We start from the raw sequence: 15,009 nt of genomic DNA, 5'->3' as shown, positions 1-15,009 counted from the left end.
AGAAGAAGAAGAAGAAGAAGAGAGAAACGGGAGTCACGAAGCCATCGTCTTGCACCAGCTCGACCAGCTACTTGCACGGACGACGTTTCTGGAGGGTGGGGGAGGGGGAAGGGGTGGGTGCAAGAAAAAGGGAAAGTCTTCCTTCCATCTCAATATTGCGGCGCCCTGCTCGTCCTCGTTCACAGTTCGCGCAGTGGAAAGCGGTCTAGCTGGACAAGGACATCTTCACTTGGCCTCCTGATGTGTGTGTGTGTGTGTGTGTGTGTGTGTGCAGAAAGGAGAGGAAGGGCTGTGTGACACTGTTGGTTGAAGAGAGACAGAGACACACAGCCTTGCAACATGCACGACGCTCGGTTATGGCAGAGCAGCCGCAGCGCCCGGAGGAAGCGTTGACCTGCGAGAGAGAGAGAGAGAGAGAGAGAGAGAGACAGAGAGAGAGAGAGAGAGAGAGCACTCGGAATCAGTCTGGGCAATACATGTCCGCCCTCACAGCGGCGCGCAGCACGGCGCAGCACGCGGCTAAGAGGGACTGCTTGTCCTACAGGCTCGCCACTCAGATGACGCATCGGCGTGGCGGTGCAGAGTGCTGCCTTGGGGGTACGCTACGCCACTGGGAGGGGAACGCTAGACGTGCTGGACCGAGCTCGGGACCGAGCCGGCCAGGGTGATGAGGTCCGACCCGAAGGCGCCCGCCGCCGCCTCGTCGCTCTGCCCGCGAGTGCGAGAGAGACAGCGGACGACCGAAAGGGCAGCGTCAAGTTGTGTGTGTATTTCCATGGCCAATGGTAATAAGAGTCCAGCAGGGTCAGGGACCCGGGGGCTGGCTGGCTGCAGGCTGTCTCTGTCTCGCACCCGAAGGCTACGCCCTATGAGTGCGAGAGAGAGAGAGAGAGAGAGAGAGAGAGAGAGAGAGAGAGAGAGAGAGAGAGAGAGAGAGAGGAGACCTCCCGCGCAGTCTGCGTATGGAAGGACGCTTCTGCCAAAACACGAGGGACTTCGGTAACATGTTCACAAAGCTCGCTGGTCCTAGTTGCTTCGGTTTGTTCTCATCACTTTAAGTGGGTCCGCTGCAGTATACACACTCTCAGCTTGTTACTGACTTTGTCGTCAGTAACCAGGTACTATTGCCTACAACAGTAATATGTAGTAATTCATTCTTGGACACGTACAATTTACTGCATAAAATTATTGAAGAAAATTTTTTTGTCAATAAGCACTAAGACTCCAAATATGGAAATAATAATAACCAAAGCGAAAATTACGCATTATTGTTGCTTAAATTACTTGAGGTGCTGCTGACAAAATGTTAAAACCAAGCGAGTCTGAGAGTGCGTAATATTAATTTTTTGTAAGTACTCTTTTTCTTCGAGGGTGGGAGAGCCAGCACGCCCAGGCCATCCACCGGCGCCTTACGCTGCTAACGCTGCACTCTTAAAACCTTACGAAGTATTTTGAGCATACGTATAACAAACTAAAATACTTTGTTATACGAAGAAATAGTTCGTAAATTACGAAGTATTTTCTTTGTAAGCTTACGTATGCTCAAAATACTTTGTTATACAAACTACTTTTCTTTGTAAGGCCCAAAATAGTTTGTAAGGTTTTCTCAGTGTGAAGCAGGCGGCCTGAGGCCTTGGCGAGCCCTGGGAGTTTAGAGCGGGCCTGACCGGCCTCCCGCGTCCCAGCGACAGTACACCCTAAAAGGAAGGGGCGTTCCGAAAACGTGGAGATCAGCTTCTTTGGCCCCGCATCAGCTGGCTCACCGGAGGCAACCCACACTGGCAAAAAACGTTTGCTTGGACTTCCTTGTCGATGACCACTACTCTACAAGAGCACCCTGTAAATTTATCGTCAAAATAACTAGGGGTACGCGCCGTTTAGTTTGGGCGCGTAGTAGGCGAGCGATGCGTCTGAACACATTCTTAAAGGAGATGGCGAAGAATATGTGCAGAATAAGGCCAATACAGTGTCTTCCGTCACGAAAGGGCCGGAATTCATGTCATTTTCGTGATTATCTTACTGAAAACTGCAGGAAACAATGGGAAACTCAACTTTGAAATTTTGGTCACAAATTGGTAAATTTTGGGAAAAGTAAAGGTCTGGGATGGAATTGGAAGTCATTTTCGTGATCAGCACACCTAAAACTGCAGGAAACTATGTAAAACTCGACTCAAAAATTTTGGTCCAAAATTGGTAAATATTTGGAAAAGTAAAAAGGTCTGAGATGAAATTGGAAGTCATTTTCGTGATCAGCACACCAAAAACTGCAGGAAACTATGTAAAACTCGACTAAAAAATTTTTGGCCCAAAAATTTGGTAAATATTTGGAAAAGTAAAGGTCTGAGATGAAATTGGAAGTCATTTTCGTGATCAGCACACCAAAAACTGCAGGAAACTATGTATAACTCGACTAAAAAATTTTGGCCCGAAATTGGTAAATATTTGGAAAAGTAAAGGTCGGGGATGAAATTGGAAGTCATTTTCGTGATCAGCACACCCAAAACTGCAGGAAACTATGTAAACTCGACTTCAAAATTTTGGTCAAAAATTTGGAAAATTTTTGGGGAAAAGTAATGGTCTGGGATGAAATTGGAAGTCATTTTCGCAATTTCTAAGTTGTTTCTGTTCATTGTGTCGCAAGATGAACCCTGACACTGTTACTCAGTCGAGTAACATTCAACAGCCAGCATTGAATTACTTAACGATTCACAAAGCTTCAATTACCATTGATATTCCTTGTTATTGAATCTGAATACACAATGATAAGTAATACCTACAAAGCCTTTTATCTCCCTTTTATTTTAAACTAGGGATAAAATACATTTATTTATCTCAATTTAAATTTAAAAAAAGACACATTTACAGGCAGGCTGATTGCAACTACTTTACGGAGAGGACCTTCTGTCAGATCCAATGAATCGTTCCATTGAATTCAAGTCGAGCCCACTTATTGCTAAACGCAAGTTAATCTTTTTCATAATGATAGTCATGACGTGTATTTAATCTTTAAAACAGTATAGCATAAGTATTACCTAACATTCTGAAAAATTAAAAAGACAGCCAACTCAAACCATGACTGACACAAATTACCAGTTGTCGCAGACAATGTAAGATGAAATTAAAAGAATCGTCTCATGAAATCATGCGACCAAGTCACTGAATCGTATCATTGAATCAGATGTCAAGTCAAACCATGTATGCGCAAACTCACCACCCTATAGTTATCTTTAAAGGGTTTGTACTATAGTAAACTTACAGCATTGCAATGAAGCCTTTCCCCAGAGTCAGTGCCAAGAGTCAGTAAAGACTATTTTTTGGCAAGATTAGTGTCTGTTTTTCTTTTAGATTGTATTGATCTATTTTCTAACTGTTATTGAGCAAAGCAAAAAACTAAAAAGTATAATGTCTGAGAATAAAAATGGAAATACACTCTCAAAACTAAAAAAAGACCAAATCATTCTTGCAATTATCAAACGATCAAACACACTCCACTGACTAAAACATTTCCCCTGTGGCGGGGGAGGGGAGGGGGCGGACGGACGGACGAAACGCGTAATAATTTTCACTTTCATTTTCCGTATTTTACTGTGTTGACACTCCGGAGGGGTTTCAATCATTTAGAATATCGAAAAAAATAAGACCGAACTCACTTCTAAGCCCTTTTCCTCTTATTTTGTTTTATTTGCCAATGTTTTGCCAGTCCCGTATTTGAGAGCCGCGGCCGCAAGTATGAAAAATTGCTATATATGCTGCCAACCTAACCATGCTAAGAACCTAATTCAAAAAGATGTTTTGAATATTTCAAACGGTAGTAATCGTGAATATAAAATAACTCCCCCCGTGGGACCTTTAGGGGATGTTCGGTGCAAAATTTTGGGAACTTTTGTGTTGTAGTTGCTGAGAAACGTGAGCGTGTACGCTACAGACAGACAGACGCACGACCAGTCACTTTTTGGAGCGCCCAAACACGGCAAGGGCTCGCTATCGCTCGCCAATTAATTTTCTAATGGCAGCCTAACCTGATGATTGCAATTAGTTTTAGAAAACGAGGGAAATAGAGTCAAGTTTTGCCGACATGCATGGCGCCTCGTGTAACGGTCAACGAAGCACGCGGCCCTTAAATCCGGAACGCCGTCGCTCGTCCCTCTGTCCGTCTGTCTGTCTGTCTGTCTGTCTGTCTGTCTGTCTGTCTGCCTATCTGTCTGCCTGTCTGTCTGCCTGTCTGTCTGTCCGTCTGCCCACTGGTCGGTACGCCGCGCGCATATGAGGCCGGACGGCACGCTCGTAACCCGACGGACTCTGTTCGAAGCGCCCGGCGCACAGTGGGCCAGAAGACCGGTGGAGGCGGTCTGAACACCGGAAGCGTTTTGGGCTCCAGAGTCGCTAAATGGGACTCGAACCGAACGTGTGACCCCACCAATGGATTGCTCTCCGAACGAGGAATCCATTGGCGGGGTCACACGATCTTTTCTAGCTAGCGACTCTGGAGCTCAAAACGCGTCTAGAGTTTCGGCCGCCGGCGCTGGTCTTCTGGCCCACTGTGCCTCAGCGAGCCGCACGCACTGCTCGAAAAGTACCCTATCACCACCCCCTTCCCCTCCCCCGGGTTGACGTCACCAGAATCCCATGCGACGCCCACGCTGGAAAAAATGAACCCCCTTCCCCTCTGTGCGAGAGCAAGGGGTGCCCCGCATTACTAGACGGTAGGCCGCGCTCCCATTGGCTGATAATGAGCAAGGCCCCACCAATCGGAGGGCTCCCCCAGACCGCCTAGGCCGCCTCGCTGCCAAGAATGGACCGCTGCACCCATATGCTCACTCAGGCGGTCAGGGACGGGGGTGTGTGTGTGTGTGTGTGTGTGTGTGTGTGTGTGTGTGTGTGTGCGTGCGTGCGTGCGTAGTGTATTGTTGGGCCTGCGGTAACGCGGCCCAGCACGCGCGCGGCCAAGCGAGTAAAAAAGGCAAAAACACGTTGCCGGGGGCGGGCTGCTCGTACTATACACACACGACGGCGTGGGGCCTGTAACCCCCCCCCCCCCCCTCTCTCTCTCTCTCTCTCTCTCTGCGTGTCGCATGATTCAAAGTGCGGTATCTCATTCTGCCTGCGCCGGGGGCAAGGTTGGAATCCTTGATGGTAATGGCCCCTTTTGAGCTCTTTGCTTCGCTTTACATCTTAACACGTCCCCTATGCCACCATCTCTCTCTCTCTCTCTCTCTCTCTCTCTTCTCTCTCTCGTCGCTCTGTCTCTCACGCACCCGTGCGGATCGCTTCTTGAGCGAGAGAGAGACGGAACGACGCAAGGGATGTTCGGAATCATTCTGCCAGGACCCTCCGAGTGAAAGTGTGGTACCGCCCCCTCCCCCTTCTGCAATCTGCTGCGGCTCACCTACAGACGCAATGGTCCTTGCTATGACCCCGCCGACCCACCCGGCGGCCAGCCGGCGCCAACACACTGCCATTTTCGACCGTTTTTTCTTCAGTTTTTCTCTGTTTTGGTCGCTTTTCCTTTCTCACTTTCCTCGTCAATTTTCACGCGGAAGAGCAGCCAGTGGTGGTGGCGGTGGTTTTGCAGGGTCGTTGTTATTGAAAGATAACCTCCAGTGACTCCAACGCGGTGCTGGACCCCGAACCTTGGCCCCTACCCCGTTCTCTCTCTCTCTCTCTCTCTCTCTCTCTCTCTCTCTCTCTCTCTCTCTCTCTCTCTCTCTCTCTCTTTCTCTCTCTCTCTACACACACACACACACACACACACACACACACACGGCGACACAATGCCGCACAGAGGACGCGGCGCCCCAGCAAAAAGCGCCCCACACGGGCTGGGTAATTTAAATATCTTTCCCCTTGGCGCGCTCGCGCTCGCCTCCCGCTCGCCCGGAGGGCTGGGTTCGAATACCGGCGGCGGCGGCGCGCTTTCGCGGGGCCAGCCGCACTACTTTGTCTCCATTTTTCTCGGGGTGTCTCCCTCGAACCTGCGCTGTGGCTGCGTGCCGCTGTGTGCCGCTGTGTGCGCGAGGCTCTGCAATTTATGCCCGACAGTTGAAAGCTCAGCCAATTGTTCAGCGCCCCGGCCGCCCCGGCAGTACCCGTATAGTACCCGGTGCTGCTCTGCGGCGCCGTCCCACAGTGGGCCGGAAGACCGGTGGGGCGCCCAAAACTTCAGACGCGTTTTGAGCTCCAGAGTCACTAAATGGGGCTAGAAACGAACGTGTGACCCCACCAATGGATTGCTCTCCGAACGAGGAATCCATTGGTGGGGTCACACGTTCGGCTCGAGTCCTGTTTAGCGACTCTGGAGCTCAAAACGCGTCTGGAGTTTTGGCCGCCTCCACCGGTCTTCCGGCCCACTGTGCGGCGGCCCGGCGGGGTGGCGGTACCCGGGACCGGCACACTGCAAGGGAAGAAGGGAAGCGGATAAATCTGCCTGGCGACTGGTTCTTTCTCTCTCGCACGTGCGGCGCCCCGTGCGGGTGCGAGAGAGACAGAGCGCCGGGCCGGTGCACGGCGACGCGGTGCGGCCGGGGCGGCCAGGGTGTGGGCTGATCCTGCAGTGGACCAGACGGCCCGGCCCAAGCGAGGGGAGCGACTCAGCAAGCTGCGAGTCGTTTTCGTCGCTCTGTCTCTCTCGCACTCGCGGGCGCCCCGTGTGGGTGCGAGAGAGACGGGACGAGCGTGGGCGCCGCGTCCCACAGCGCGACCCGCCCTCTACCCGTCCTGGGGGACTGTTACTTACCCTTCTTACCCTCTGTTACCCGGCCTGCGACGCCGTGCCGCCTCGCCCGGCCTCGCCGCCGCACCCTCCCGGGTTGCTACTACCCCTCAGAGTCGTCGCTCTGTCTCTCTCGCACTCACGGGGCGCTCCGCGTAGGTGCGAGAGAGACAGAGAGACGACTCTCGGAACGAGTCTGCTACCGCGTGCTTTGCCCCGCTCGGCTGTTCTTGCTCGCGCCGCAAATGGGCGTTTCCCCCTCCCCTGTCTTTCCACCCTTTTCCCTTATTTTAACGCGTTTGTCTGTTTTTGCGGTTCGGTTTTGAGCTCCGTGGGAAGGCGGCTGTCTCGGGCTGAATTCGCGCAAGGCGAGAGGGGATATGCACTGCAACGAATGTTAGGTTGGAATGACTTCAGTTATCGGTTACACTGTAAATGTCCTTCGGTGAAAGGCTGCACCAATATATTATGGTAGAGATTTTCTCCTTAATACATATCAACGAAATTCGTCAAAATATCTATAAGGTACAGTGAATTCTCAGTGGTTATGAAGTCAGCTGCACCACCATAATATGGAACGTTTCCACCATGGAGAATCTTCACTTTGCAACATTTAGAGTGTACTTTCGTATCTGGCCTGACATTGCCGTAGGAATCCGTGGTCATTTACGTCGATTCCATCCACGTTTTGTGGTGGCGTGCCCTGCGAAGGCTTCGAACGTATTTGCTATTACCAGTGCCGTGGCATAATGCATGCGCGTTCTCTTTACGAGTTCTGCCTTGAACAAACACAGTCCAATGTCAGCAACCCCTAAATTATTGAGATATGTATATCACCAGAGCAACATTATAATTATTTGTGTTTGTGCTAGGGGGCTTTTGCGTCCGTCACCTTTACTCTATGTGTGTGTGTGTGTGTGTGAGAGAGAGAGAGAGAGAGAGAGAGAGAGAGAGAGAGAGAGCACTCGCACTTCAGTCTCCGCCATGTATATCTCCATCTGGGACAAATGGCAACAAATGCCCGCCGCCCCCTAAGGCCAGCCAGGCAACAGGCCGCGTCCGAAAGTGCCCCCCCCCTCCTCTCCCTCCCTCCGCGCGGCCCCCTCCGTGCTGCGTCTCGCACATGACCCGCACGCAGCCCCGGGGCGCGGCTGGGCCAGGCAAGGCGGGCAGGGCGTTTGTCAGAGGCGCCGTCAGCACAGTGTCATTACTGTTATTATTTAGGAGGTGGGGGAGAGGAAACGCCGTGGCATTCACCGGCCGGCCCACTACGGCGGCACGCGCAGCGCAGCGACCGGCAGCGACGGAAAAGTGCGGAGTGGCGCACAGTGGGCCGGAAGACCGGTGGAGGCGGCCAAAACTCTAGACGTGTTTTGAGCTCCAGGGTCGCTAAACAGGACTCGAACCGAACGTGTGACCCCACCAATGGATTGCTCGTTCGGAGAGCTATCCATTGGTGGGGTCACTCGTTTGGTTCGAGTCTTGTTTAGCGGTGGCCGTCGAAGAGGTGGCCGTCGAGGGGATGGCCGTCGAGGAGGTGGCCGTCAAGGGGGTTGCCGTCGAGGAGATGGCCGTCGAGGAGGTGGCCGTCAAGGGGGTTGCCGTCGAGGAGGTGGCCGTCGAGGAGGCCGTCAAGGCGGTGCCCGTGGTGGCCACTGCCGTAAAGCGGGTACTTTGGGGACAAAGTTGCACGGGGAAGAGCATACCCGCGAATCCTGGCCGCGGTGGGGCTGCCCCTGATGCCCGCCCGTTTACGTTCACGGCATTTCTGGACAATTTTTCCCCCTGACGTCTGCATCCCTTACACTTTAAGGGCGGCTTTGACCTGCCCCCTGCAAGTCATCAACATAAACGTCCAATTTATTCAGGACGGCACAGACACACACACACACAGACACACACGCACACACACACACACACACACACCGCACCAACACACCTACACACTCACGCACACAGGTCCAGGATGTAATATGTGGACGACCCCACTATAAAGACGTTCTGTTTGTCGGAAACTCTGAATGGTCGTCCGTCCGGCTGATATTGCCCCGAGGAACACTATCGAAGACGTCGCTGGCATATCAGTCTAGGGGGTCCTGGGGGCCTCGGCGCGTCCTTGGCCGTGCCCGCGTCTCGCCGCGTCTCGCCGCGTCGGCAATAAATCAATTCAACTATCTGTTGGAGCGAGCCGTCCAGCCGTCCCCCAACTCGCTTGTGACTTTCACTTTCGAAGCCCCCCCCCAATCCGAAAGCAACTCTGGACGTGCACCGTAACGACCCCGGCGGCGGCACCGGCCGGACAACAGGGGTGGCCGGTCAAAACAAACGACCAATTTCCAAAAATATTTAAATAAACTCTCTCGAAAATAAAAGTTTTAAAATATTACACAATTTAAAAATTTTGTTCTAAAAAAACTTCTCATAGAATTCTAATTCATCATTCTAGTAAGCAATGTGTGAGAAATCAGCTGTGGCTGAGAAACGCATAGAGAACAGTATCAACAAACAAACATGTAGGAAACAGAAACAATAACAAAAACAAACACCTGTAGGTAGGCAAAAATTCACTCTTCGTCCCTCTAGGTTGGCAGACGGCGCTGCTTCCCCCTCCGAAGGTGGCCGCTGGATCCGCCCCTGCCCCGCCCCCTCGCCCCGCCCCCTCGCCCCGCCCCGGCCGGCTTGAATTGGCGCCAGCACGGCGCATCAACCCCGCGTCCCGGGCCGCGACCTGCCGCAAGCTGTGCCCCGCGCTCCGCCGCTGCGCCGCCGTGCCATCGCATTTAACACGCGTAGTAAAACACGGCGGGGGCGTCGTCCCCATCGTCCGTCTCTGTCGCACACACACACACACACACACACACACACGTCGAACGAGGAAGAGAGAGGAGGGACTTAACGAGGGGAGTCCCTCATAAATCCAACAAATCGTCGTTTGATCGCGCGGCCGCAAGCGCCGCAGCCAGAAGTCCCGCAGGGATCCCGGATCCCGTCGGGGATCCCGGGGGGACTCGATGATAATCGGGAAGGCGGGGAGCATCCCTCCGTGCCACAGTGGGCCGGACGACCGGTGGGGGCGGCCAAAACTCTAGACGCGTGCAGAGCTCCAGAGTTGCTAAATGGGACTCGAACCGAACGTGTGACCGCACCAACGGATTGCTCTCCGAACGAGGAACCCATTGGTGGGGTCACACGTTCGGTTCGAGTCCTGTTTGGCGACTTAAGAGCCTAAAACGCGTCCAGAGTTTCGGCCGCCTCCACCGGTCTTCTGGCCCACTGTGCGCCCCGCATTGTCCGCCAAGTCGGGCGGGACGTCCCCCGGTCCTCGGGGACGTTCTCGGGGACGCCGCGGAGACGGGGAGACGCGGACGAGCGGACGGAGGAGAAGCGAGAGTGATATACGAGGCGGGGGAAAAATGGCGCGTCGCGTCGCGGCCTCGCGTCTTGCAGTTTGCGTAGCGGCGGCGTGTCTTTTACTACCCCTTCTTCTTCTTCTTCTTCTTCTTCTTCTTCTTCTTCTTCTTCTTCTTCTTCTTCTTCTTCTTCTTCTTCTTCTTCTTCTTCTTCTTCTTCTTCTTCTTCTTCTTCTTCTTCTTCTTCTTCTTCTTCTTCTTCTTCTTCTTCTTCTTCTTCTCTTCTTCTTCTTCTTCTTCTTCTTCTTCTTCTTCTTCTTCTTCTTCTTCTTCTTCTTCTTCTAGTTCTTCTTGTCATCGTCGTCACCTCTCCACTACATTGTTGTTGTTTTCTTCGTCTTGTTGTCCTTCCCCCTCTCATTCCTTTTTTTTGTTTTCTTATGCGGTACCTGCCCGGTACCGCCGATGGAGCAATTACTCCCCTTATCGCGTTTGCACGGAAAAAAATAGATTAGCTGTCACAGCTAATATGTTTGCTGTTATTTCTTCAGCTAAGAAATTTAGTTGGTGCAACCAAAAAAATAGCTGCGACAGCAAATATTTTGCTCCAACAGCCAATATGAAAGTTAGTTCTCACGACTAATAATTTTAGCTACGTGGAACGAGAAGTTTGCTTCACATCTCAATAGTTAGTTGTAAAGACTGACATGTAATCACAGACACGAAAAGAAAAAAAAACCCACTCGATATTGGAATCGAACCTGGGACCTGACGACTGCGAGACAGGGCCGCTAACCACTACGCCACAATGACGATCTGCATACCGGACAACAGAGCGACCGTTAAGACGTGTCTCGCCGACAAACTCGGGAAATCTGTCGTCGTCGGCTTCATACGCGATCTTTGGCGACAGGCAAACGTCATCACTGTGACAGCGCAGTGGTTAGCGGCCTTGTCTCTCAATCATCAGGTCCCAGGTTCGATTCCAATTTCGATTGGTTTTTTTTTCTTTTCGTGTCTGTGATTACATGTCAGTCTTTACAACTAACTATTGAGATGTGAAGCAAACTTCTCGTTCCACGTAGCTAAAATTATTAGTCGTGAGAACTAACTTTCATATTGGCTGTTGGAGCAAAATATTTGCTGTCGAAGCTATTTTTTTGGTTGCACCAACTAAATTTCTTAGCTAAAGAAATATCAGCAAACATATTAGCTGTGACAGCTAATCTATTTTTTTCCGTGTGCCGGTGGTGTGTGGTGGTTTGTCGCACGGAGAGTGAAGGCGCGGTGCTATCTGCGTCTTAATCGTCGGGCTGCTTGCTTGTTTAAAGCAGCCGGAAATTGACAGTTTTTTTTTCTCTCCTGCTGACACGAATCGCGATAGCGGCAGCGCCACCGTGTCAATGAATAGCAATTAGTTTGGAGATCTCGTTTAGACGCGGGCTTCGTAAATCGCGCCACTGCAAGTGCACGTCTGGCGGAGCTGCCAAGTGGGGCACGGCCGGCACGGGGCCTAATTAGTCCTAAAGGACGCGCCAAAGGTCAGAGCCCTGGAAGGGACCAGGCACAGTGGGCCGAAACTCTAGACGCGTTTTGAGCTCCAGAGTCGCTAGACAGGACTCAAATCGAACGTGTGACCCCACCAATGGATTGCTCTCAGAACGGGGAATCCATTGGTGGGGTCACACGTTCGGTTCGAGTCCCATTTAGTGACTCTGGAGCTCAAAACGCGTCTAGAGTTTTGGTCGCCTCCACCGGTCTTTTGGCCCACTGTAAAGGGCCGCGCTTGATTTCCTCTGACGTGTTTTGTTTTGTTGGCTTCGCAGGCAGCTGGACCAGAACGAGCTCTCGGAGTTGTCGCCGGCGATGTTCGAGAGCCAGGGCGCGCTGCGGAACCTGCGCCTGGAGCTGAACCAACTGCGAGGGGTGCCGACGCGCGCCCTGCAGCCGCTACGCAGCCTGGAGGCTCTGTGAGTCACTTTTCGATATCTCAAATTGGAGTCGAGTGTTCGAAACCTTTTTTTTTTTTAAATCTAATCGAACCAGTCAAACTCGATTAAACCCGAATAAAGTATGAATATTGGTGGCTAATAAGGAGTGCAGCGAGCGCGAGGGCCAGGCAACAGCCTGCGAGGTAGGCAATCCCCGCCTCGACGCGCACCGCTGCTCGGCGGCGGCCTACCTCACAGGCGCTCTGCCCGCTCCGACGCACCGACGCGCCGACCAAGCAGGCCCTGAACGGTTTCCCTTTCTCCCTGCAGGAACTTGGGGACCAATCTCCTCGGCGCCGTGCGCGCGGGCGACTTCCCCCGGATGGACTCGCTCGTCATACTGTGAGTATTGCGACGGCGGCGGCGCACAGTGGGCCAGAAGACCGGTGGAGGCGGTTGAAACCCCGGACGCGATTTGAGCTCCAGAGTTGCTAAATGGCACTCGAACCGAACGTATGACCCCACCAATGGATTCCTCGTTCGGAGAGCAATCCATTGGTGGGGTCACACGATCGGTTCGAGTCCCATTCAGCGACTCTGGAGCTCAAAACGCGTCTAGAGTTTCGGCCGGCGGCACCGGTCTTCTGGCCCACAGTGCCGCGGCCTCTGGACCGAATTTCTCATAACCGGAAGCGAGGCTCGCCGGCGACTTCCTGTCCGCCGCCTCAGGCCGGATCGGCGGTGCCTGTTGGAGCTTATCCCCCGCCGGACAGAACGGCCACAAACTTTGGCGCCCTTTGTCGGAATATTTTATATGATGGCGTCAAGTTTTCCCGGCGGGTGGTGTCAGCCTTCGCCTGGATGGCGGCCGCGAGGGCCTTCCCCTTCCCCGGCGTGTTTTGTGCGAGGTCAGGCGACGCGCCGATATTTCTGTGATTGACAGCGGCAGCGGCTAGATGGGGCCGAAAAAAAAACCTCGTGTAAGGGAGGAGTGACCTCAACTCACGCGCGCGCGCGCGCGCACACACACACACACACACACACACACACACACACACACACACACACACACACACACACACACACACACACACACACACACACACACATAGCCCATCCTCAGCCTCGCCGCCTGCCTCCTGTACTTTCGAAGACATGTCGGTGTTATCGGCTGGAAGTCTTGTAACGACGGGTCTTTTTCAAGGGGTTACCCACTCAAATTTTTAGCGTACACAGGATTCGTGATTACCAAAATTACATTGATTACCAGGATTACTAAGATTACCGGGATTACCAGGATTACCTAGTGATTACTATGATCACCAAAAGATTACCACGATTACCAAGCGATTACCAAGATTACCTCATGATTACCATGATTGCTCAGCGATAACAATGTCTATTAGCATTCTTGGATAATAACCGTGTTCTCACTTTCACTTGAATGGCTCGTCTCCGGAAACAGAGCTACTGCGAATAATGCATAGTGTATTTGCCGGCCATAGCTCACCATAGGAGCCAAGGTGATGAGAAGTGACGGTGTTGCGCGATTTCGTCTGCTTGGATTTTTTTGGGTATGGTACAAGATTCTGGCGTGGTCGGGCGTAAGAGAAGTTTATTTTGCCGCCATTCCACCCCTGACTTCTAAAGAGACTAAGTTAAAACAAGTTCCATATTTTGGTCAAATATGAAAAACTGCAAACAAAAAATAATTCTTAATAATATAATATAGTGGAGAGGCAACTTCTTGAGAGTCCTCTTAAGTAGTATCTTTGTCAGCAATAGTTTTGGATAGGAAAATAAAAGTCAATTTAGTTCACAAAAAATTTAAAATGTGGCACGAGGACGCACATACCAGACACGCCTTCGGGTGGCTTCGGGTCACTTCGGGTGCCCGGGGAAGACACCTCCCCGAGCAGGGACTATGTCGGCCTCCACTCCCACACTGGTGCCTTGCGGGCCTAATTGGTGGCCTACCTTGCCATTACCATTACTATTAAGGGCCAGACCATGATCGTATGCCATTTTGGGCCCGACACATGCCCGCCTGCTCTGCAGGCGTTAGAATCCCGCCCACACAGTTGCGATTACCAAGATTACCACACGATTACTACGATTACTACAAGATTACCCCACGATTACTACGATTACTACAAGATTACCACGATTACCAAGATTACCGAGATTACCACGATTACCCATGATTACCGAGTGGGTGTACACAGGATTACCTCAGTGGGTAACCCCTTGGTCTTTTTCAGCACGTCGACAAGTTGTTGTTGTTGTTTACGGTGAGGTTAACCCCTGCATGACGCCATGTTTTTGTTTGCCCCTCCAGACTGCTCAAACGGAATCAAATCAGCGAGATCGACGAGGAGGCCTTCGCCAACCTGACTTCCCTCCGAGTGCTGTGAGTGTGCCTTTCAGTCGATGACGGTTACCGAAACAACAAAAATCGAAACTAAGTTGTACCGTGGCTGTTTTGTTGGCAGGGAGTTGGACGACAATTTTCTGACGCACATTCCAGAGGCTCTGTCACATCTTTCTGCCCTGCAGGAGCTGTAAGTCTCTCGTACACATACTTTATGGAGTTTTTAATATTTTTTTCTGCGACTTTGGCTTTTCTAATGCGTTTGCAATGCAGGTCCGTGTCCGGCAACCGCATCAAGTACATTCCCGCAGGCGCGCTGCAGAAGTCGCCGGGGCTGGCCCTGCTGGAGCTCAAGGGAAACCCCCTGGCCGCCGTGCACCCCCACGCCTTCTCCTTCCTGCCCAAGCTGCGCAAGCTGTAAGTGGAAAGCAAGCGACGTAAGCGGAACCCGAGGATCAACCCAAAAAAATTGAGATCAAAGCAAATAAAATTTCTTAAAAAAATTAAAAAATTCAAAAAACATTTAAAATTTTTGTTTAATTAAGAAATAGAAAATGAAATTTAGATATTTTCCTTATCAATGTTACCGGTCCAGAAAGTACAGCCCCACAGTCAACTTTATAACTAATCATTCCGAAGTCGTTCTGA

At 51.8% G+C, this 15,009-nt stretch overlaps 1 protein-coding gene across 1 annotated transcript in view; it reads left to right on the top strand.

Moving 5' to 3' along the window:
• Positions 1 to 15,009, top strand: part of LOC117644663 (leucine-rich repeat-containing G-protein coupled receptor 5) — a 103,037-nt gene that overhangs the window by 78,556 nt on the left and 9,472 nt on the right. The window contains exons 6-10 of the mRNA XM_034384274.1: positions 11,886 to 12,029; positions 12,321 to 12,392; positions 14,329 to 14,400; positions 14,483 to 14,551; positions 14,635 to 14,778. Of these exons, the coding sequence (XP_034240165.1) occupies positions 11,886 to 12,029; positions 12,321 to 12,392; positions 14,329 to 14,400; positions 14,483 to 14,551; positions 14,635 to 14,778 (501 nt within the window). The remainder of the gene's footprint in view (positions 1 to 11,885; positions 12,030 to 12,320; positions 12,393 to 14,328; positions 14,401 to 14,482; positions 14,552 to 14,634; positions 14,779 to 15,009) is intronic.

Source organism: Thrips palmi, unplaced genomic scaffold (genome assembly GCF_012932325.1).
Source record: "Thrips palmi isolate BJ-2018 unplaced genomic scaffold, TpBJ-2018v1 HiC_scaffold_18, whole genome shotgun sequence".
In the NCBI taxonomy this organism is placed as follows: Eukaryota; Metazoa; Arthropoda; class Insecta; order Thysanoptera; family Thripidae; genus Thrips; species Thrips palmi.
Note: the sequence above shows the minus strand (reverse complement) of the source record. Positions and strands in the feature narration are given on the sequence as shown.